Raw genomic sequence first — 23808 nt, forward strand, 5'->3', positions numbered from 1 at the left:
AATCAACAACATGTATCAGCAATACATTCAAATTCATGATCATAACGCTGTCATCGAAATGCAACGCACAATCTAACACAATTTGCCAAGATGGAATAATTGACTGGCTGGCGTACGCACGTATACATTTTTCGTGAAAATAGTGTAGCCCAAATTCACATTCATCAACATAACATGTCAGCATGTTAAAGGCAAGAAAATAAAACTTAGAGGTTATGAAATTTAGAAATATCACAATAGAACCGGTAACATATAGCAATGGATTTCGTGACTAATTTGCCAAGTCAGACAGAGGTTATGATACTATCTGAGTGATAGTCGACAGATTGTCTAAATCATCACATTTTGTTCTTTATAATCACATGTCATTATAATAAAATGACATGATTATATGTGGATAATGTTGTTTGACGGTATGAAATTCCAATGTCTATTGTATCTGATTCATATCGTAGATTTGCTTCCAGGTTTTGGAATAGCCTTCAGAATACTTTGGATACTAAGTTAACACTTAGTACAAGTTATCATCCCTTAATAAATAATCAAACTGAAAACTATCTAAACTTTTGGAAGATATGTTACTATTAGTGGTTATGGATTTTGGCGAAATTAACAAGAATCTTTATCATAGGTAGAATTCTCCTGTAATTACAGTTGTTTGATTTATTAATAAATAAAATAATTTTTGTTATTACATTTATAATATTAATTAAATGAGAGAATTCAAAACATAACTAGCTGTTAGTTAAGTATCTTTTAATTCAAAGCTTGGTCTCTACTATATACAATTATATTTTTGGATTTGAATTTCATCTTTAAAACAAAGGAAAATAAATGTATTTTATTTAATCATCATTATTTGTTAATATTTTTATTAGTATAATAGATTATGCTTAAATTTTAGAAAAATTATTTTACGAATTATCATATTATATTGAATTTTATAAGTATTATAAAAAAATCAAAATTCGAGAAGAAAAATATAAATATCATATAACATTCATGTATTGTATTATACAAAATGTGTGTGCTCAGTATTTAGTATATATTATATATCAAATCTCTTACACATAAATAATGTGTATAATGGTTAAAAGCTTGTATTGAAAATATATAAATAATAAAATTGTATAAAATACATATAACATATTCCTTTAGATAAAAAAGCAAAATTATGTTTAATAGTCTCAACGAATTAATAAGGTTTGAAGTGATATAGATTGATATTTTCCGACACCACGTGTGAAACATGTTCTTCACTGAAAAATATTGGGATGTATGCTCTAAAGGTGGTGTTTTTCTCTCGATTTCTATTTACTCGTAGACATTTCTCGATTTATCTTTATATTTGAATCAAGATATATCTGATTATATTGGGGTTATGAAAATGAAAAAATAAAGAAAAAGAATAAATTATAAATATTATTTGATTTATTCTTATTTTTCCATTTTCAAAAATCATAAACCCTGCGTCCGGTTACACGCCAAACCTCCGCCAGCTGCACTGATCCAGGGTTCCTCAAGTTCGACCACGTTTCGGATGTCATCCTCGCCATCTCCGCTATGGCATCACCTTTCATAGCAAGGAATCTCCGGCGGCGAGTGGGTCCCGCAGTCAATCTCAAGTGCGCACCGCCATTATCTCTGTATTCAACTTCTGCACCTGCCGTCTCTGCACCTAATGTAGAACAAGGTTGAATCATGTTATTCAACCTAAAAATTCAGTCATTCCCCTGTTTTTGCGTCTGGGGCCGATGGGTTTTTCCAGGAGTAGTTGATATCGTGAGAAAATGGGGTTATTATTATTATTATTTTTTATTATGGGACGGGATATGATCTCCTATTCTGGAGCGGTATTCATTGATTTATGATTTTGCAGAGAAAAATGCGAGGTCAATATGGTCGAAGCTACTTCTTTTTATACCGGGTGCCATTACTTTTGGCCTCGGCACTTGGCAGATCTTCAGAAGACAAGAAAAGGTTAGCTTTTGTTTCTTATCCATTGCTGGTCGTGTTATCTTATCCGCGGATATCTGTTCCATTGTAGTGTTGGATTCTTTTCACTTGAATGAATATATTTTCTACCGTTTTAAAATATTGGAGAATTTGGAAGTATTTGAGAGTGGTAGCAAACTGTGATAACTCTTTTAGTCAATACACACAAAACGTGAGAATAATGACTATTATTGCTTAATACTTGAGATCACATTGTCACGTAGTTATTTGATCATCATTGAGCAATCGAACGGTACACTGTGGTAATTGATTTTGATGAAAGCAACAGTTTATTTGCATTTGAGCTATGGTTGAAATCCGGTCCCTCCCACCCCTCTTGATTTGTATGTACAGATAAAAATGCTAGAGTTTCGGCAAAGTAGACTTGGAATCGAACCACTTAAAGGCAATCAAATCTTGTCTTCCACCGGCAACCCTGATTCTCTGGAGTTTAGGAGAATACAATGCAGAGGTGTTTTTGATGACAAGAAGTCAATATATATTGGCCCACGTTCGAGGAGCATTTCTGGAGTCACTGAAAATGGATACTACCTTATAAGTCCCCTTATTCCAGTCCTTGGTGATGTTGAAAGGTAAAATTTTGGAGCAATTATTCAAATAAGCAAGCCAATAAATGTTATTTGATGTTATCCACCCTCCAGCTTTGCTATTTAATCATGTTAAGTAATGTAACTTTTCAAAATTGATTTGCATTGTGATGCAGTATTTGGTCTTCAAACCATGATTTGTTTGCTGAACAAAATTTTTAATGAACATGGAAAACATTTAGGGTGCGCTCGGATCAAGGGGTTTGAAATAATGGATTCCAAATCCATATGATTGCTAGATAGATTTACGCAGGTGAATTTCAAATCCACCCCTTTGTTACTTTATCTTGACTTCAAATTCATTCTTCAAATACCTCCCCAAATCAAATATCTCCCTTTCAATCAAATCTTTTCATCCAAGTGCAACCTTAAGCAATTCTTGGATGTATATGTATAAAGCTTTTCATTCTCCTAGTAACATAATATTTCTTTTCTAAAACTCTTAACCCAATATTTCATATTTTAGATTCTAAAATACCCCCAAACCAGTAAATTAATACATGAGATGTGACATCACCAAACGAATAAAATTTTTAATGACGTAACATCTGCAATAAAAAAGTTTCATTTAGAAGTTGAAATCAAGCATATATCCCATACGCATTTTCCCAAATTGTTTTCTGAGAATATTCAAAAACAGTACCATACATTACCATGACTTAGATGATCAGGGGAAATATTTTTTTATTTCAAAGTGTTTTATTCTGTTATCACTAAAGATTGCTTTACTATTCTTGTGAAAATGATAGTGGCAACCCTTGATATCTGCTGTATTTATAATAAATTACGCGTGGTTGTTTGATGTATCCAATACACATCGTCAATTATTTTCATGGTTTCTTCAGAATATAGGTAAGTTTCTTGAAAATACTGTTTAATTTCTTGCAGTCTGCAATCACCTGTGTTAGTCAATAGAGGGTGGGTGCCGCGTAGTTGGAGAGACAAGGCATTGCATGTACCAGAGGATGATAGACTGTCAAGCAGTTCTTCCACCCCAACTCAAGAGAGTGCAAAAATTTCTTGGTGGCAGTTTTGGTCTAACAAACCAAAAAAACTTGAGGTTGTAAAAATTGTTTCTTTGTGTTTTGATGAGTGTTTATGGATGACTTAACTATGAAATAAAATCACAATGTATTAAAGCTGACAGGAGCATGATGCAGCTGTCATCACAGTAGAAGTCCTTGGTGTTATACGTGGTAGTGAGAAGCCAAGCATATTTGTGCCACCAAATGATCCTGGTACCTCGCAGTGGTTTTATGTTGATGTTCCAGCAATTGCTCAAGCTTGTGGACTTTCTGAGAAAACACTCTATGTGGAAGCTATCAATGACAATATCAAAGCAAGCAGCCCCTACCCTGTTCCAAAGGATGCCAATGCGCTTATTCATAGTTCAGTAATGCCGCAAGATCATCTTAATTATACAGTAACATGGTATGTATCATTCTGTTGCCTTTTGGTTAGTCATTCATTCATTCAAATTTGCATTTTTTCATACTTACTTGACACCTCTTTTATCAAATGAACTTGATTTGACTTTATCTTAGTATTTTTCTCATTCAAATCCTAAGTTTTCCACATTTAGAAAAAATCCTAAATTTTCCAATACATGAAAAACTTTTTGTCTTCCCATTATTTATTGGTGCCAATTTTCAACGTTCATATTTTAGCAGTGTTATGCTTAATGTTGGAGAACTCTTTTTCTACTACTTTCAACTTTATTGAAATGACTAGAATTTTGTGCTTGTCCAAGTTTTTATTTTTGAAGTTGTTAGGCTTCTATCATAATTTATCATTGACAATTTTCAGTTACATCATATACGGATATATCTTCCGTTCCTCTACCCAACCTTAAGGTATCAAATCAGTTGTCAACAATTTGAGTCAGCAAAGGATGCTAGGATTAGTGGGGTTTCTAGATAAACTTATAAAGGCCTATATCATCAATATAGTAGTTGAGAGTGCGCAAGGCTCAGTCCTTGTGCCTTGGCACGAGTCTTATGAAGCACACTCCTTTTGCCAATGACGCATGTGCCTTAAATCCCAAGCTTGCTTTAACCGTGCCTTTTGTTCAAATTGTATGTAAGTTACAGATTATGTCTTATTGAGTTACAGATTATGTCTTATTGCACCCGATTTCAATAAGGCTCACACCTTGTTGCTTACCTTGCCTCTAGGCTCTAGAGCTTTTGTGCGTTTTGCACCGTTAGTCCTCTGGTTATCACATATTCACCATGATATAAATATGCTACTTGGATGAAGTAATTGGAAAGAGTTGTCCAATTTTATCCCTCACGTATTTTATTTAAGTCGTCCAAAGATTGCCTAGAAAAGACTTCATTGCTACTATTTTTCTTCTGCAGTATTACATTTTTGGTGATTGGTGTTTTTCCCTTTAATCTAAGTTGTTACATGTGTGAGTCGATTCTAGGCTACGTTGCATGGATACGGATACGGGTTTCGTATTCGATACTGAAACGGCGAAATTTGAAAATATAAGACACATACGGTTAGGATACGACAATTATTAAAACACACACACACACACACACACAATGTACAACATCAGATGAGTGCTTTAAGAAGAAAAGGCAAAAAAAAAAAAATTCAAATTTTTTTCTTTGCTGAAACATATCACCGCCGTGTTCATGGAGTATCCTAGTCATGTCCAAGACGTATCCGAGTGGTCAAACCTACAAAAAGTCAGCGACACAGATTTTGCCGTATCCGACACGCGTATCGGTGTGTCGTATCTGTGTCCATGTCTGATACTTCATATTTTTTAAAAAAGTATATGTGCAACATAGATTCTAGGAAATGTGTTGTGTGACTTCTTCGAAGTTAATTTTTTTTGCCATGGGCTGTATGTTGATTTCTTTTTAGTTGTTTTAATCCCCATTCTAGTAACCTTGTGATAATCTGCAGCAGTGGTTTTTCTGATGTAAATATGCTCTGGTCCAGGTACTCACTTTCTGCTGCAGTAACATTCATGGCTATCAAGAGACTCAAACCAAGAAAGAGTAGGACGTAGTGCTGTTTGTTTTCAATAGCTTCGACATATGACGAGTTGATTCTTCCCTCCAATCCATCGAGTTGGGTTGAGACGAGACGAGACATTTCGGCTTACATTCTTGCACATGCCACCCGGGAAGCAAAATCTTTCCTTCTCGTCTACTACTTTGTTTTTACATGCCTCTAAGTCCCCATTCCTAGACATAAAAGATGACGAGGATCGATGATTCTTGAGCTACGTTTTTCTGTTACAATATGCAGTTGCAAGTAGCTGTAGTCAATAAAAATATCATGCAAATAGGGGCCAATGTTAGAACACTACCACCTACATGTGGAGAAGGTAAGCCTGATAAATATCCACAAGTACAAATGGCTTCCATTTTATTCTCATGTTATAATTATAATAATATGAAATGTAACAAATATCTGGAGTGTATGCGTGCGTTTAGAAATCATGTTAAAATTGTGCTCGCATATGCAATTTACTAGCGATAATAATAATATTAACAAGTATATAAAAGAACTAATCGTTTTCTACTTCTATACTTTTATATTATTTATTATTTATTATTATTATATTATTAAGTTTGAGACTATGAGTAACTACATTAGAGGACACCAAAATATTTAATTCCATAATTATCTTTCTTACTCTATTGAAAATCTCTTCAAGTAACTTCATATTTTACATAGAAAAAAAATCTAATTGAAATATTTTTTTTAAATCCAACTACTCTTCTAAATTAAAAATAATTTCGTGTTAATTGTTTAATATTATTTGATCAAATTAAAAATATTAATAACACATGTAATATGTGTACATCTTGTATTAGTTATTATTAAGTATGAGACCTTTAGAGTAACTATCATGGACATCAAAATATTTAATTTCATAATTATCTTTCTTATCTTAATAAAACTTTCTCAAGTCACTGCATATTTTATATAAAAAAATCTGAACAAAAGTTTTTTAAAAATTGGATAAATTTTTTAAAATGAAAATAATTTTGTGTTAATTTTTATTTAATCAAATTAAAAATAATAATAATATATATAATGTGTGTATGTTTTTTCCTAATGTAAAAAATAGACATGAAATTATAACATTATTTTTTTAAATTATAAAAATATATTTAAAATCAATAAGTTTCACTGAGATTGGTAAAAAAAACAAGAATATTATATATATAAATGGTAGACCAAGGCATGTCAAGTCAAAATAAGATAAAAAGAAAAATGGAGCCACATGGAAAATGTTGAGAAAAAGAAGGGCAAAAGGAGGTTAGCCAGCTGATCATTTCCCTACAACACGCTGCACAAACTGCACCACCGATCCACCGCCACCAATGCCGAGAAGCTACACCTCCCCGACGACGCCGGCTGCGAGGACTCTTCCACGAAATTCGCCGGAGGTAAGACCCTCCCATCAGCGAACAAAGCCCGCCCATTACGCGGTTGTCCTATAACGATCCCTTCTTCCAGCTCCACCGCCACGCTGCCGTCTCCAAACCTCCTCTCCACTTCCAAATACTCCCCCAGAGACGCCCTTCGGACTTCGTCACCCTCTTCTTCCCCACACAGCATACACCACCTTCGCCTCTGCCGTGCCACCACACCCCGGACTTTCTCAGGTTTCCTGCTCCTCCGGCCCAATGTCGCCGCGGAGATGGAATTCTCCCGGTGGGATGCTGCCCTGAAGGTGATGGCCTGGAGGTTCACGCCCATAAGGGTGCCTAGTGTAGTACTTCCATCGTGGAAGAATGATCCTGTCGACTGTAAAAATATATATATATTTAATTCGAATAAATAATTTCCTGGAAAGGAATTTAATATTTGTACCTCTGTGTCGAGATCAGAAGAAGAAAGGGAAGAAGCGGAGGGGGAGGAGGGTGGCGGCACCAACACCATATCATTTGCTGGATCTGAGCGTGACTGTGAAATGGTTGTTCGTCGGTAGAAATGGGGAACCAGCCAACTATATTATCATCATATGTTATGGCTGGCAAGTGAAATCCAATCTACGACTGAAAACATGCAAAATAATTTTATGCTTTTTTTTAGGAAAATAATAATATTACATTTAAGTCCTTACTTTTTCAAAATATGGATATTTATTAAAATATAATCGACATATATTCTTCATTTAATATTTAACTATTTTGAAAACTATGGACATATTATTTATTTACTTATCAGACAAATTTTGTCCAACAAGTTCGATCGAAAAATTGTTGATCAAGAGAATTGAAATCATACTCCCATCTCGTAATAGCATATTTAAGATATTATTATTTTGAGGTCATGAGGTTAATCATTTTGTCTTTTGAACATATATTGTTCATGAGTAGACCTCTTGTGAGACGGTCTCACGAATCTTTATATTTGAGACGGGTCAACACTACCGATATTCACAATAAAAAGTAATACTCTTAGCATAAAAAGTAAAATGATTTGTCTCACAAAATACGACACGTGAGACCGTCTCATACATATTTTTGTCATTATTCATTTATTACTCGTTGAGATAAAATATATAAAAATAGCTTTTTAGCTCTCTATGTGTTCATATTTTTTAGATTAAAATTTATACTTATTTGTTATAAATTGAAGAAGGCTCCACACACCTAAAGGAGAAATGAAACCTTTCCACCTAAGTAAGGTGAGCTACAATTCTAGGAAATGTTTGCCACTTGATGTCCACTAGTGAGACTCAATATCCAACAAGTTTTATACTTGGTTAGAAGATTAACAGTGTGTTTAGATTTATAAAGTAAATTTTTTAAAAAAAATGTGGACTTAAAAATAGATTTCTTAAATATTTTGATAATCTGGGGATTTTTTTTAAGCATTTAAAATTTAAATTCATAATTTTATATGTACTTTCCAACTATTTTTAATAAAAAAATAAAGTATTGATCCTCTTGGCACATTTTTTAAATGAGGAGTACTTATTAAATATTTTAAGCACTCCTCAACTGTGCAGTCTCATATATGCACATTATTGGAATATCTTTCATTCAGATGTGGTATCGGTTCATCCATATTCTCTTCGTTTAGAAGCATGTCAGAAACCGCTCATTGTTCATGCAACCTCTTGACACCAACGATCACTCCACGCCATCTTCGGCGCCAGGCGTCACATTTTTACTACAAATATATTATTTTTTGTTAGTTATATTATGAAAAAAATTATGTAATATGTACTGATTTGAGTGAAAATTATTATATTAGGTCAAATATATATTGTGTAATAAATGATGATATGAGTAGAAAAATATTATTTTATGTCAAAAATATTAAATTTTATTTCAAATATAGATCTAGTCAACCATCTTACTGATATAAATTCGTGGGACTCTTGTAAATGAAACCTACTCTAAAAATAATTCAGTAAACAATTGAAGCGGGTGTTACATATGATGTATGCATGATGTCATCAATATTAATGAACATCTAATTTTCACTGTCCACCTCTCACTATCAGATATTACTTATAAAATTGTGATATTTTAACTTATTGGTTGGATAAATTATACTTCATCAAACATCAATATTTTAAATTCTAAAAATAATTCTTATGCATTTATCTAATCTAAAAATAATTCTTATGCATTTATCTTAGATTGGACGGTCTTTATAAGAATTCTCCACCTCCATTGTATAATAAAGAAGTAAACGATTGTCTCATCTTGTTTATCATTTGTATTGACTCATGTTCGAGTCTTCCCATCCCCTAAATAGGATTTAAAAAAGAAAAAGAAAAAGAAAGAAGTAAACGATCTCTATTTGGGATGATAATGAGTTAGATTTTGGTAGTTATCTATACTCTCCGTCTACATTATCATTTGTTATATTTATATTCAGCTTCATCCTCATCTACATCATCATCTTCATCCTCGTCATATGATTGAATATCAATATCCTATCCAAAATATCTAATTATCACTTATAATCATATTTTCTAAAAATTTGAATAATTTCCTCTTCGAGTAAATTATAAATATTTACCAAATTGTTGAGAAAAATAAGATAAAAAATTAAATTTAAAAATTAGCAAATTAATTATTATAGTTGAAATAACAGCATATTGTAAAAAATATATTTTAACATAATTATTCTACAAAAATAACATCAACTCTATAATAATAATTTTCTTCATTTCAGTCAACTAATATCATTCAACAAAAACATGTTATAATTAACATCACATCCGAAAAATAATATATATCTATATTAATATAATTATATACTAATTTAATCGAATATTCGTGTCGGATACAAATATGGTTTTTTAAGACCCGTCTTCATCGCCATAACCGAAAATCACAATACCCGATTATCTATTTATTTAAATGGAAAAAAAATACTCGCCTGAATCTAAGTTGGGTGCTGATTTTAAATCCAAATCCTCAATCGAAACCCAATCTCATCTTAGTTTAAAAAAAATCACTAATCACAATTAAGCACACGACGTCGTTTGAGAATTTCATTTATTATTTATCTTTAATTTAAAATATACCACATTTGACAAATAAAAAACTTCACATTTTTAAACTTCCTTTCGAAATTTAATTATGCCTTTTCTATGATTTGTCTACTTTGAAATGTAAATTTCTCACATCCTTAAAATTTTTATTTTTTTAATAGTTTTTAAACAAAATACATTCTCAACTAACTAGATTGATTAATTAAGAGTAAGTCTCATGTGAGACGGTCTCATGAATTTTTATCTGTGAGACGGGTTAACCTTACCGATATTTACAATAAAAAGTAATACTCTTAGCATAAAAAGTAATATTTTTTTCATGGATGACCCAAATAAGAGATTCGACCCACGAAATTGATACGTGAAAACGTCTCACAAGAGTTTTTGTGATTAATTAATATTAACTTTTTTCCCCCTAAAATTATAGATATTTTGTAACTACATAAAATTATATAAATTAGTTACAAAAAATTATATTTAAATTAATATTTATGTGAAATATCATTAGAAATTAAATTAAAGGGAAACTATTATTTTTAAAAAAAAAAAAAAAAATTGACCTAGTCTTAAATGTTGCTATGATCTTATTTAAAAAATAAACAAAAATATCTTCGTAATCTAGTCATCGATTACGTTGGCCAGCTCTTACGGCACTGCCACACCTGAATCCGAGTCCTCTCGATATATATCTTCCCCCATCTGCCATTTCTGCCATCGATCACAATCGGAGGAAATAAATAACTGGAAGAAGAAGTCTTTGAATCAAGTCAATGGCAGAGGCCAAGATCTATGAACTTAACAATGGCACTATGCAAGTCCATGTCTCCAATTTTGGCTGCACGATCACCTCCTTGTTTGTACCTGATAAAGATGGTAATTTGGCCTTCTAAATCATGGAGAAATACTATATTTTTGAAGAAGGATTAAGTGTGAATATCTGTTTTTTTGTATTTGCATTTGAAGGGAATTTGGCTGATGTTGTTTTGGGATTTGACACGCTCGAGCCATATCTGGTCAGTGACATTTTTATATCAATTTATTTAAAAAAACTCTTGTGATTTTGGTTTCGATCTTGTTGTTTTCTTGTTAAAAAATTGAATCTTGGCGTGTTGTCGAGGGTAAATAAAGGTACTCGTTGTCGTTCTTTGTTTGTTGTCACTTGGCACTCTTCATTTTGACTTGGGGTATCGATTGTTTGTGGGGCATGAATTTTTTTGGAGTGAATTAATTTCCTTTTCTGAATATGGTATTTCCCCCCTTTATGTTTATGTACAGAAAGGGGCTGCTCCTTACTTTGGGTGCATCGTGGGTCGGGTGGCAAACAGGATCAAAGCTGGGAAGTTTACTCTAAATGGTGTTGAGTACTCATTACCTGTTAACAAGCCTCCGAACAGTCTCCATGGTACTCGCGATTAAGGGTTTTTGGAAATCTATTTGTATTATTGTGATTCTTCATCAAATGCATATATGTATTTTGATATGGTGTGTGCTATTAAATGTGATCGCCTAGGAGCGAGCGATGACAAGGTTGCCCGAATCATTGTTCTAGTTTTAGCAAACCTTGTACTTGTTAGCCGAAAGCCGGAAATATATCAAATAATATCCACCATGTACACATTCATGTTAATTGGACAATTGCAGGACAAAAACCAGCCAACACCAATTTGTCTTAATTGCGGGGATTGTTAATTTATTGTGAAATTCAACATAGTAACTTCTGATATTCGGTTGTACAATTATAATATTTGTTTATTGTTCCATAGTTTTTGAAGAATGGAAGTAAAATGTGTTTTTTTTTAGTATTATTATTTCATATCTAGATTATATGGCATTCTATGTTGGTGCATCTTGCTTCATTTCAATAAGCAATTGTCTTGCCTTGAACATGTGCCTTAAATAACGATGATATGGCATGTGAAGTTGATGTTTCTTGGTTGTGGATGTTTATTGATGTTGACTGTTGATGGATTTTTTTTGTTAATTTTTTTATCGACCTGCTTCACCTCAGTGTTCACTTTAGAAAAGTAAAAATCTTTATAGATTCCAGAATCAAATTCTCTGGATATAAAATATAATTATCAGTATTTAAAAGGATGAATATATTTATATTTCTTCATGAGTGAATGAAATGTAGCTCAAGAAGAATTTTATATAACTCGAGTGTTGTTTTGCTTCATTAGTTTTAGAGCTGAGCCCTATTCGTCTCGCATATGGTAAATTGATTCTTACTCATGAAAATGAAGGAAAAATTGTTATTCTTAATAATTAGTCTTCCTCACAGTCTGCAGATCTCTTCTGTGTACTTGTATGATATCAAATTGACGGGTGATGTTATTGTGAAGAGAGAAAACTTGTGTAAAAGTTCACCGTGCTGGTATAGGCCTTTCAGCTTCTTGATAAGCGAGAATCGCAAATGTTAATCGTGGATTGTTTGGTTTACAGTTTCGTGTAATGTATGATAGATCAGGTAGTGACTGTTTCATTTGTATATTTGTCTTTTATGTTTGCTTGCTGGCCTTTATTTTGGTGCTAATGGATATATCATGGTATGGCTGTATGTTAGAGATACGATGATAATAAAGCTAAGAGGAAGGAAGTGCATTGTCTTTTAATATCAGCTGAGGCTGCATATATTATTTTTTGGAATGACAAGACAAATCTGTATCTAGAAGGCCCGTGATGTATTTTTCCTGAAAATTTCCAATTTTCTAACACCATACAATCTTTTGAACCTTCTCTTTTGAAGGTGGGCACAAGGGATACGACAAGGTTATTTGGGATGTCGTGGAGCATAAGCAGGGTGATAATCCATCAATTACCTTCAAGTACAAGAGTTGGGATGGAGAGGAAGGTAACCCCCTGTATTTGGTTTTGCTGACACCAACAGAACTAATGTTTATACTACCATTTCTTTTGTATATTTTTATTGCAGGCTATCCAGGTGATGTTTCTCTCACTGCGACATACACACTTACTTCCAAGACTACACTGAGACTCGACATGGAAGCCGTGCCGGAAAACAAGCCAACACTGATCAATTTGGCTCAGCACACCTATTGGAATCTGGCCGGTCACAATTCTGGTAACATTCTTGATCACACCATACAAATATGTGCAAACCACCTTACTCCCGTGGATCAACACACTATTCCAACCGGGGAGATCATGCCTGTCAAAGGCACTCCATTTGACTTCACAGCTGAAAATAAGATTGGTAGCCGTATCCATGAGGTTGGGATGGGATACGACCATAACTATGTCCTTGACTGTGGAGACGAGAAATTGGGATTGAAGCATGCTGCAAAACTGAAGGATCCCATTAGCTCGAGGACACTAAATTTGTGGACTAATGCTCCTGGCATGCAATTTTACACTGCAAATTATGTTAACGGAATCACTGGGAAAGGTGGTGCGGTATACAATAAACATGCTGCTGCATGTCTCGAAACACAAGGATTTCCAAATGCCATCAATCAACCAAACTTCCCCTCAGTGGTGGTTCAGCCACACGAGAAATACCAGCACAGCATGTTGTTCGAGTTCTCTTCTGTGTAAGGGTGGACTCTTTTGGTTAAATACTAGTTTTTTTATGGGAATAAGTAGGACTGGAGCTATGTTAAGAGTCATCAACGAACATCTAAAACTTCATATTTTCTAAAAAGTTTCTGAATTTCCTTCATTTTGTTCCGGGATGAGCATTCGCATGCTTCGGTATCATTGTTTGTTTGATTCTTGAATTGCTAGCATAATGTGAATGTTGATTACGATAAACAGTACTCGAATTTCGATTTTGAGGTATAATGTTATAAATTTTCATGCATAACGGTCATTCAAAAGGTTATTTCTATAATATATTTTTGCTACAAAATTCTTTATCGTTTTAAATATGAAGGTTTGTCCACTTTATGTATCGAGTCCATTCCTCGTGTCTGATAAATTAAATGGGGATCAATCTAATCATTGTATTACTTATGCCATCAACCAAAGCACATACGAACCACCCTTATATTATTATTTATGCTACTAGGCACTAGACGGCTGCTTGGTTGAATGAGAAACATAGGAAAATTGGCTATCACCAGTCATCCTGTGTTTAATTGCCATGGCTTTCATTTTCCGAGCTCTTTCAATCCACGTACCATTGCCTCTCTTTTTCTGCTAGTTAAGTTAAACCAAAAGTTATGACACCAAATCCCGCTAAAGGCGTGCAATGGTCAATGGTCGGTTCAGTTTGTTTGGTTCTATTTAATCATGGTTCGGAATTCCATATTCCTGAAATATCTTACCTTTACACGAATACCAAGTATATATGCACATGACACATTCGAGAAAACTGGCATCAATAAATCCTCAATTTGCATTCTCAGAGCCCCAACCTCATCATTCAAATGAAACAAAGCCTAAAAGGAAGCGCAATTTTATTAGCAGCTAATCATCAGTTATAATCACAATCATCGTATGACTAAAATTTGTCTCAAAAAATAATAAACAAGATTTCACGATTTATATCTACCGAATATAACAAGCTTTACACTCGGTCTTTAGGCACTAGTTACCAAAAGAGGTCTCGAACTCCCACCACAATTGACATCCATTGGGAAAAAAACTCATCAGGTGTAGTAAAACTCCCCGGAAGAATAACCATTATTACTCAGATAACCAACCTCCGAAAGTTATTGGAAGGTCAAATATGAGGAACACCAACATTGTCACTTCGAGCACAGAGCATTTTCATGGTTACCTGCAAATTTATGGCACTATCGCTTAAATAGGGTAATATTCAGGCGCAATAATATTCAGCACGTCCATTAAATTAACCGTAACCACATAACAGAAAACAAAGGAACACTCTAGTCACTTGGAAACTACAGGCCAAGTCATTATTTTCTTGGATTCTTTTGGATTTGAAGAAGGCTTTCAAGACATCGATGTGTAAGAGACATTTGACAGCAATTAGTAACAACACAGAAATCTCAAGGCTTCATCAGAAAGCTACAAAAGATTGGTACTGTTTGAAATGGGAAATAACCTCACCTGGTGAAAAAATTGTTTTATGCACTCTCATCCGTGATAAGAGCAGTTACTTTACCCACAGCAACAGTTTTCCCTGTCAGAAAAAGGAATTTTAAGTAAACTTAAACTTAATAAGGTTGAGTAAGCAGCAACAGAGAATCGTAATTTACACAAGGCCAAATGTTTTTCAACCTTCAGTGCGAAGAGTGAACCGTCCAAGTTGAGGAAAATCGGAGAATTTTTCAATGCATATCAAGTTATTCACCTGAGAGGCAAAAATGTAGCAACAAAAATTATGTCAATCCCTTGAATACAAAATCAGCAGAGAACTATAACACCAAGATTAGGATTAATTGAACATATCAGAGAGCATATACATCATAGGACAATCAGCTTTTTAAGCCTGTATATCTCATAAATTGATAGATCAGTTCCACTCAGATAAAACAAATTTTAGAAAGAAACTACTACATTTTTCAAATAAATTAACACCGAGTATTATTACAAGAAAAATGTGTAACTATGTTAACCTGAATGCGGCATACAACAACTGCACCATTCTTCACGAAGAGAGGTTTTCTTTTCATAGGTTTTTTAGTTTTGGGATCAATCTGTTGCATCAACTCAACAATCTCACACTCCTCCACGACTGCATGGATGTGCAAAACAGCCTTGTATCCAGCAGTAAAAATTGCCTAACATGAGAAGCATACATCTTCAGGTACGAGAGAAAAGCAAGTAAATGAATGAAAAAACATGCAGATGAATACACAGACAGGTATGCCCATGAAAAGATTAAGACAGAAAACATAGGTAAATGGATCAAAGAAAAAACTATACATTGTCGAGTAACTCCAGAATCTGCAACTGGGCAACAAAATCAGAAACAGCAGCTATTTGCTTCGCTGTAAACACAATCAAATAACATTGGTATAAAATAAATAAAGCATCAAAATTCACAAGTTCAACAATTGAGCAACCAAATGAAGTACATGGAGCCAACACTACCACCCATTGAACTCATTCAGAAACCTGAATGAGGTTGTGGGCCTAATAATTATAAACATTAATAGAATCGCTGTCATTGAACTCAGAGAGGAACACTGTCTATGTTCTGAGACTCTCTCCTTTAACTAGTAAATATTGACCACGTAAATTTCTAAAGGAGCTACCTCATCGATATTCAGAATCTTTCTACTTAATTTTCTGTAGAAAGCTATTGATATGCATTTGTCATTCACAAATTCTAAACCAAAAAATGCAAAGAAGAGATCAAAGCACAACCAAGTGTACAGACTCTGGACGATCAACAAATGAGAACTTCAATCCAGCATAATACATTCAATTCCCATGGGACAAGTTGCAACCTCCATGCCAATAGAGCAACGTCACAGATCCCCGCAATTTGTGTAGTACAAAATCACAGGTATGTTCAGAAGGATACTTCATTTAGTACTAGATGAAATTTGGGAGAATCTACCAATTTTACCTACCCGCGCTGCATAAGACAAACCCAGAAATGATATCCTCTTCCTCAATCCCAGAAACCCTAACTCGCAAATTTTCACCAGGTCCTGCTCGACTTACTTTATCTTCATCACAGAAGATGGCAAGAACTTTCACCAGGACCTGAAAATTATCAAAGCGTAAGATTTAACCCCAAAACGGTTCATGCATTCATAAAATAATTTTTTTGATAAAGTACTAAAAATAAGGGGTAAAAAACACCTTATTTGGCATGATCATCATATTATCGCCTTCACGAATACTCCCGGATTCAACTTTGCCCATAACAACAGTTCCCATGTCCTTGAATTTGTCAATGATGGGCATTCTATCACACCGAGCACATGACATTAGGCCGAAAAGTATGTATGTTGTGATTACATTCCCAAGTAAAACAAGAACGAAGTAGCAATGCATAGTTTTAATCTAAAAAGATAAACCAAATAAGACAAAGGCATAGCAGAATATTTTCTACCTGAATGGACCTTTTGGATCACGTAAAGGAACTTCAACACCATCAAGAGCTTCAAAAAGGCATGGACCCTCCCACCATGGGCATACATTTCTGTCCACTCTTGTTTTCATATTTGTACCCATCAGACCAGATATAGGAAGAAATTGTACATCTGAAACCAGAGACAAAAATATAAAAAGAATTTATGATTGGTACATTAATAAGGATACCGATAGATGATTTTTATGAAAAATTCGTTATTTAGAAAAGCATCTGCTCACATTTTAAAAAAAAACATTTTTAGATTATTTCCTGAAATAAGGCTTCACATGTTATGAAGTCTTTAATCAACATGACAATTCAATATTGATTTCAGGATACATCGCAACGTTATGAACAGAGACACAGACACAAGATGGCTATAAAAAAACAAAATCTATCTCATTTAAAAAAAAAAATAAAGTCCGACAAATAGTAAAATTACTAATAAATTAAAAACAATCATTTATTCAAGTTTTAAAATTGATATAATTATTAAAAAAAAAAAGGATCACTAAAAAATGAATATTTTAACAATTTACACTAAAATTCTGAAAAATACTAAAAATTAGACCAAAATCTCAAAATTATGTCCAACACTTGTTTATCCTTCCCCATTGTACCCAATTTCTTTCTTTTTCTATTAATTCATCGACACGCTCCTTGGCATGTCCAACACACATCCGTGCCATGTCAAAGATGTTTTTGCGTTCCAAGCGTGTCTGACATGGCACGGGTCAATAATTTGAAGAGCTTGTGCATCATATATTTAAGGTTACACACAAGTCATGTCATGAGGCATAAAGCTGAATTCTGTTAACTGAAAGTATATGCAATGTACATGCGGCCTCATTTCTATAAAATTTGAATCCTGAACGAAACCTCTTTCTTGCCTCTTAGTTTCATGGTTCAGAAAAGGAACCAAATTAAGCTAAGGAATTCAAGTCCAAATAGGAACTGAGTAATACAACTCCATAACAAACACATACTAATATAATAAACAAATAAAAACAGTGTCAATCTGATACTCCATGTGAAAGAAAGAACGCATCATCAGTATGAAAAATGTGATCCAACAGGGAATTTACCTTTCTTCACATTGTAACCTGAAGACTTCAGAAATGGCAACATTTTTGACTCAATCTCATCATATCTGCAATGACAAAAAAGCAGCAACACATTGCAAATATAACATACAGGATTTCCAAATGCTCTCTCAAACACTAAAAAAAAGGCACCTCTCTTTTGACCAGATCACGGTAGGTTCGTCCATTTTGTTCACAACAACAAGAAGCTTCGAAACACCTAAAGTCTTCGCTAATTGGACATGTTCGCGTGTCTGTCCACCTCTCTCATAACCAGTTTCAAATTCTCCCTTCCTGGCGGAAATCACCTGTGATCACAAGATGATTAAAAGGAAAAGAACAAGAAATCAAAATCTGACTAAGTAAAATATTGTACTTACCAGTACACCTATATCAGCTTGAGATGCTCCGCTGATCATGTTAGGTACATAGCTTTTGTGACCCTGAAGTACCAAAGTTTAACATCAAATGTACACCACCATGAAGAACAGATAAATCAACTGGCACGTAAAATGGCAAACAAATTGCTCTAATGAAGTGTACCTCGTTGAATGTCATATCTAATGCAACTTTAAATATTTAAGTTAAAATTCACTGCATTTACAAACTCCCTCTGAACTAATATAAAATTTCAGATAAAAAATCTGGATCGAGTTAGAATAAAGGTGAAATTAATTTAAAGCTTTAAAAACATAAAAAAATTGAGATCAAAATTTATTACAACTGCAGGAACTTCTACAACAGAAATCACAAAGCAATAAATAAAAGGAAAATAGAAATTACCGGGGCATCCAATATCGTAAATCTAGTAGTTTCCGTTTCAAATGAAGCTCGACCAACTTCAACTGTTTTCCCCTACAAAAGGAAAAAAGGGCAACAAGCAACTCATCTCTTCACACATTCAAATGCATTTGGAGGACAAAGAACGCATGACATTTAACCTTAGTAGTCAAAGCCACAGATAAGTACCTTAACTCTCTCCTCTTCATTTGTGTCCATGATATAAGCCATGTACCTAGTTTTTTGGATTAAATAAGGGAAATCAGTACAACTGAAGCTAGATTAGGAAATGATATCCAACAAAGAGATGGCAGCAAAAATTATCCCACCAGTCTGAAAATGGCAAAAAGAATTAAAACGCATGGTTTAGATTATCTATTCATAGATCTGAGGTTGAAAAAACCTTTCTAATATGTTAGGGAGTTAGTAAGGCATTGATGAGGTAAGGACTTAGGGGAATGCAGAGGTAAAACACATAAGAGGGGATCAAGCCAAAATTTATTTGGGCTTCCACCTACTTTCACTACAAAAATTCAGCACAAATTTTGTAGTATTTTTTGTAAGAAAATTGTAGCTGGTGTTTGGATAGAGTCTTCTTAAGCTAAACGTTGCGAGGTTATTTTGACTAACAATCACAGAAAATGTCAATGAAGTAATGACTGGTTGAAAACAGCATAAGGAAAAAATATGATTGCGTATTACTTTGAATATATCTGAAGTAGAGAATGATACGATGGTCGCAATTTTTTATTCTAAAAAAGCACAAATAAAGTCTTCAATATTTAACATTGTTTATACTCAAAACTGTCCAAAGGTTTAAGAGAGTAGGAAAATATATGATACAACAACCGTAGATGGTATCCCACATTAAGCAACCTATTATACTGTTGACAGCAACAAATTAGAAGAAGCCCAGCCCATCACTACTACACCGTTACAGTTGAGTCCCATCTAAACATTCTAAGACACAAACAATGTTAACTACTAATGAACATCATTGCAGCAGATGAAGCAGCAATTCAAAGATGAGGCTGCTGTTATGCTACACAATGAGGTGTTGAAAGTTTTAAAATTTCCTGTAAACACTCACGAGCATTTTGGACCAACATCAGATGTAACATTTCCAAGTTAAAATAAGAAGCAAGTAAGCACTCACCAACTCTCTCTACTTTTATCTTTTGCCTCTTTCTCATACTTTTGGATAGTTCGGTCATCAACTTGACCACTGAGAAACAATATTTGCCCTCCAGTTGTCGACTTGCCAGCATCTGCAGATAAGATGAATAATGTTGCTCCTCACGACAAACTTTGATTATTAATATGTAAAGAGCAGCAACAATCTAATCACAACCCGAAGTCCTATGCATTCAGATTCTGAACGTATTTTTTCTTTTTTTGAGGGTGGGGGCCATTTTCCTGTTTCATTCCCACGCTTTTTGAAACCCAGTGAAGAGTAAGCGATGAAGTATTGAATAGTTTTAAAGCAGTAAGTATAATCAAAACCCAAGGAAAATGATAATAACAATTAGAGAGACGGCATCAGAATTGTAAGCCAGAGGATATCAGGAATAAACACACAGGGGTAGGCCATGTTCTCCCAGTAAGAGCACATTTGGAAGGAAAAACTTCATATTATTACGAATAAACAATTAATATGGATCTCTGAATTGAGGAAAAATTCACTTACCAACATGGCCAATGAACACAACATTCAAATGTCTTTTTTTATTCTCCACCTCATCCACAACATGCGCTGGAGCAGAAATTTCCTTTTCTTTGACTGAACAGACCAAACAAAAGTCAAAACATAAAATAAGATCCATAAAATAGACTTAATTTTGAAAAAGAAAAATCACAATTCAATGTAGCATCCACTCAAAAACAGTAGCTATAACAATAAAATAAAATAAAATCACAGAGGCCTTTAATGATATGGGAATTTCTATGCAAACAAAAAAAAACGATTGACGATGCAGAGAGGTAATAATTTAGCATAAGGCAGCGTTAGTGGTGTTTTAACATATAATAATAATAAGTTTTATTTGTTATCTGTAATATGCAATAAAGTGGAAAAATATTAATCTAAAATAAAATGTTATCTATCAACACGTTTATGACATTTAATTAATGACAGAGAGATGTGACCTTAAATCAGGCCTTGTTCTTGCTTATAGGGGCATGAGTTTAGGGTCATGGTGGTGAAATTAAGAGGTCTTAAAGATTATTATTATATCATATTAAACGATAGGTTAGTCTTGATGAACATGCATTATGTGTGCAAATTCAGCATTAGCGTGAACACTTTATCCTCGTCAAAAGAATTATACTTTAAAATGCAAGTGAATAAAAAAAAAATAAGGTGAGAACAAAAAAAAAGGGTATTGGGATACAAAAAAGCAATCAAAAGGTGATTATTTAAGATATTATCTCTTGGTATTATTATACATTTTCTATAATACAATTTTTTTATAGTAAAAACAGAACAACCCAAGCGAAGATTATGTAACATTATACACCTTCATGCCATCAAAATAAATTTTACAGAGATGGCATTTAAATGCCATAGGAAGAGGAGATAATATTATCAGACCACTTGCAAGCCGTCGCATGGACACAATGCCAATCAAACACTAGATTCGGTAGTTACCTACCTTCATACACATCTCTATGCTCTTCTTGCAATGGTTTGGAGTTTGTACACGTTGCGCTGGCCAAACCTAAAGCCATCAGCAAAATGAACACTTTTTATACATGAGAATCAAGATCAATAAATTATAACCTTGTTCTTTAGATACTAAATTATGTGTACATGCATTGAAGATCAAAGTAATAATAAAAGATATTTGGGAACACACAATAATCTTTACGTGATCTATTCAGTTTCTTTAGTTTCGAATTTTCTTGTCATGATTATAAAGAAGCATATGTTAAGCCAAATATGAGTTCTGATCTCAAAATGGCAGATGTCGGATGTAGAGAATAAAAATAGAAAGACCGCTAAAAGCAATCCTTGTGACATAATCCTCAATCTTCAAGCATAAATCACAAGGAAATGTCGTATAGTGGTAAAAAAAACATAAAATCTGGATAAAAAATTTCCTCCGATCTACTATGCACGTCATATGTAGCTTGACCTACCTTTATCCACCTCCGGGTTTATTTCTACGTCAAGTTTCCCATCTTCCTTGTCAGCAACAATCGTATCTTCTGCGAGCAATAAATAACGACATCGCAAACATTACAGCAACGACAAGAATACTCTAGTGTACACTACAAACAACAATGCATGGATTCTGATGGATCCAAGGATTTTGATTTGAAAAAGATAGTTATTAATCCTCTGTTTACAAAATAATGACTATGCAGATTCTTGAATACGTAGTCATGATTTTTGTTTTGTTAAGACATTAATAAGTCTCAAAACCATGAAATAAAGCAAAGGTCTTCAAATTCACGGTAAAGTCGGTAAAATTCTTAATCAAAACACAATCTTTATGATCTCACAGACAAGAATAAAAGTAATAATCATTAAAAAAAACTCAACTTTTAACTTCTGATAAGTTAAACAATAGTAACAAAATAAATTACGTAGGGAACTGAATTAAACGACAATTATACCTGAAGAATCAAGCTGCAACGCCTTGATATCCTCCTCGATATCTATATCAGTTAACACAAAACAAAACATCAACAAAATAATGGGACAGTTGAAAAAATAAACAAATCACAATTATCGACACATACAACTTCAACAAAAAGCAATCCCTTTACTCCTTTCAAATCAGATAAACGGGACAGTGATTAAAAAAATAGAATGAAAATCAATCGGAAAAACAAAAAACGAACCCATCAAATGAACTTGGGGCGGCGCACTAGATTTCAGATGTTGCGGTGATCTTAAGCAGTGGCCGTGGTTTTGGGCTGCAAGACGCGGCAAGAAAGACAAATAGGTGTGAAATTTTCCGATAGGGCTTCTTTCTGTACGCTAGTGAACCGGGTTTATTTCCAAGAAGCTTTCGTCACTAACTCGGTCATGGGATAAAATTTAATTCAATTTAAAAATTAATATTGTTAATTCGTAGTATTGAAAAAAGATTTTAATTTTTATTTTATATATTTTTTTTGCTCGATGTTTTTTTAATNATATGATATTTGTATTAAATTAAAAATATAGTATTTTTATTATTTTGAAAGTGTATTTTTAGTATTTTAAAATTTTTTTGATGACTCCGATAATTGGTTTGATGGTATGGCTAATTCCCAAATTAGCGTAATAACCCTTGATCATTTTCATAATTATAATATTACTTATATTTTATAATATAAATCGAAACTAATTACAAAATGTTGATTAAAATCCAAATTAAAATTTTAAAAAACAAAATATTATATAAATACGCAATTTATACAACGAAACACTAGTTAAAAATATTTTTAACCAGTGTTCCTAAAAAAATTCATTAAGCTTCGCTTGAACACACTTAAACATCGCTAAAACGATCGGCTTTAGCCAAAAACGATAAAAAAATATCAAACATTGATTGGTCATATTAAGTACAACTTTTTATGAACACGAAGAAGAAAAACGTAAATTAGAAAGTTTTTTAGCTAGTAATACTATGAATGTACAATATTTGATAGGTAAATGCAACGATTATGAATATGTAATAGATATTGACATTTTACATCCTACAAGAGATATCAGATATCAATGCTGATGTTTTAAAGTAGTCCAATTAAATTGAGTTTTCATTTCATTATACGAGAGATGAAATAAATGATATAGAACACAATAAATTAGGATCTGACAAAAAAAATAATATATTGCACTTA

General features: G+C 33.3%; 4 protein-coding genes across 5 annotated transcripts; 2 read left to right on the top strand and 2 right to left on the bottom strand.

Annotated features, from left to right (window-relative positions):
* Positions 1-1442: 1442 nt before the first annotated feature.
* LOC140956556 (surfeit locus protein 1-like) lies at positions 1443-6037 on the top strand. Its single transcript, XM_073413338.1, has 6 exons — positions 1443-1693; positions 1880-1980; positions 2350-2588; positions 3492-3663; positions 3751-4034; positions 5562-6037. The coding sequence occupies exons 1-6, from the start codon at positions 1564-1566 to the stop codon at positions 5629-5631; spliced, it is 996 nt and encodes a 331-aa protein (XP_073269439.1). The 5' UTR covers positions 1443-1563; the 3' UTR covers positions 5632-6037.
* A 778-nt stretch (positions 6038-6815) lies between these two features.
* Positions 6816-7592, bottom strand: LOC140957243 (uncharacterized protein At3g17950-like). The gene is made up of 2 exons (XM_073414385.1): positions 7452-7592; positions 6816-7385 (listed from the first exon to the last, which is right to left on the bottom strand). The coding sequence occupies exons 1-2, from the start codon at positions 7518-7520 to the stop codon at positions 6915-6917; spliced, it is 540 nt and encodes a 179-aa protein (XP_073270486.1). The 5' UTR covers positions 7521-7592; the 3' UTR covers positions 6816-6914.
* A 3109-nt stretch (positions 7593-10701) lies between these two features.
* LOC140957242 (uncharacterized) lies at positions 10702-13777 on the top strand. The gene is made up of 5 exons (XM_073414384.1): positions 10702-10971; positions 11062-11111; positions 11374-11500; positions 12845-12949; positions 13031-13777. The coding sequence occupies exons 1-5, from the start codon at positions 10869-10871 to the stop codon at positions 13651-13653; spliced, it is 1008 nt and encodes a 335-aa protein (XP_073270485.1). The 5' UTR covers positions 10702-10868; the 3' UTR covers positions 13654-13777.
* Positions 13778-14499: 722 nt separating this feature from the next.
* On the bottom strand, positions 14500-22979 carry LOC140957177 (uncharacterized). 2 transcript variants are annotated; one of them, XM_073414311.1, is made up of 19 exons: positions 22822-22979; positions 22594-22635; positions 22114-22179; positions 21627-21692; positions 20663-20755; positions 20132-20243; positions 19165-19210; positions 18979-19050; positions 18576-18638; positions 18349-18503; positions 18199-18263; positions 17093-17243; positions 16840-16945; positions 16605-16740; positions 15952-16016; positions 15642-15806; positions 15304-15376; positions 15133-15205; positions 14500-14839 (listed from the first exon to the last, which is right to left on the bottom strand). In XM_073414311.1, exons 1-18 carry the CDS (start codon positions 22823-22825, stop codon positions 15150-15152), a joined length of 1536 nt encoding a protein of 511 aa, XP_073270412.1. In that variant the 5' UTR covers positions 22826-22979; the 3' UTR covers positions 14500-14839; positions 15133-15149. The 2 variants fall into 2 exon arrangements, with proteins under 2 accessions (XP_073270412.1, XP_073270411.1); XM_073414310.1 differs by having other exon boundaries at positions 22114-22182; positions 22822-22977.
* Positions 22980-23808: the final 829 nt, after the last annotated feature.

Source organism: Primulina huaijiensis, chromosome 14, assembly GCF_012295235.1.
Source record: "Primulina huaijiensis isolate GDHJ02 chromosome 14, ASM1229523v2, whole genome shotgun sequence".
Classification (NCBI taxonomy): Eukaryota; Viridiplantae; Streptophyta; class Magnoliopsida; order Lamiales; family Gesneriaceae; genus Primulina; species Primulina huaijiensis.

Coding starts and splice junctions, on each gene's coding strand:
- LOC140956556 (XM_073413338.1), top strand. CDS start 1,564: ATGGCATCACCTTTCATAGCAAGGAATCTCCGGCGGCGAGTGGGTCCC. Junction 3,664..3,750: donor ACAAACCAAAAAAACTTGAG/GTTGTAAAAATT, acceptor TAAAGCTGACAG/GAGCATGATGCAGCTGTCAT. Junction 4,035..5,561: donor CTTAATTATACAGTAACATG/GTATGTATCATT, acceptor GCTCTGGTCCAG/GTACTCACTTTCTGCTGCAG.
- LOC140957243 (XM_073414385.1), bottom strand. CDS start 7,520: ATGGTGTTGGTGCCGCCACCCTCCTCCCCCTCCGCTTCTTCCCTTTCT. Junction 7,386..7,451: donor CTTCTGATCTCGACACAGAG/GTACAAATATTA, acceptor ATATTTTTACAG/TCGACAGGATCATTCTTCCA.
- LOC140957242 (XM_073414384.1), top strand. CDS start 10,869: ATGGCAGAGGCCAAGATCTATGAACTTAACAATGGCACTATGCAAGTC. Junction 11,501..12,844: donor GCCTCCGAACAGTCTCCATG/GTACTCGCGATT, acceptor TCTCTTTTGAAG/GTGGGCACAAGGGATACGAC. Junction 12,950..13,030: donor GAGTTGGGATGGAGAGGAAG/GTAACCCCCTGT, acceptor TTTTTATTGCAG/GCTATCCAGGTGATGTTTCT.
- LOC140957177 (XM_073414310.1), bottom strand. Junction 20,244..20,662: donor TGTGTTCATTGGCCATGTTG/GTAAGTGAATTT, acceptor TCTTATCTGCAG/ATGCTGGCAAGTCGACAACT. Junction 16,946..17,092: donor GATCCAAAAGGTCCATTCAG/GTAGAAAATATT, acceptor TCGGTGTGATAG/AATGCCCATCATTGACAAAT.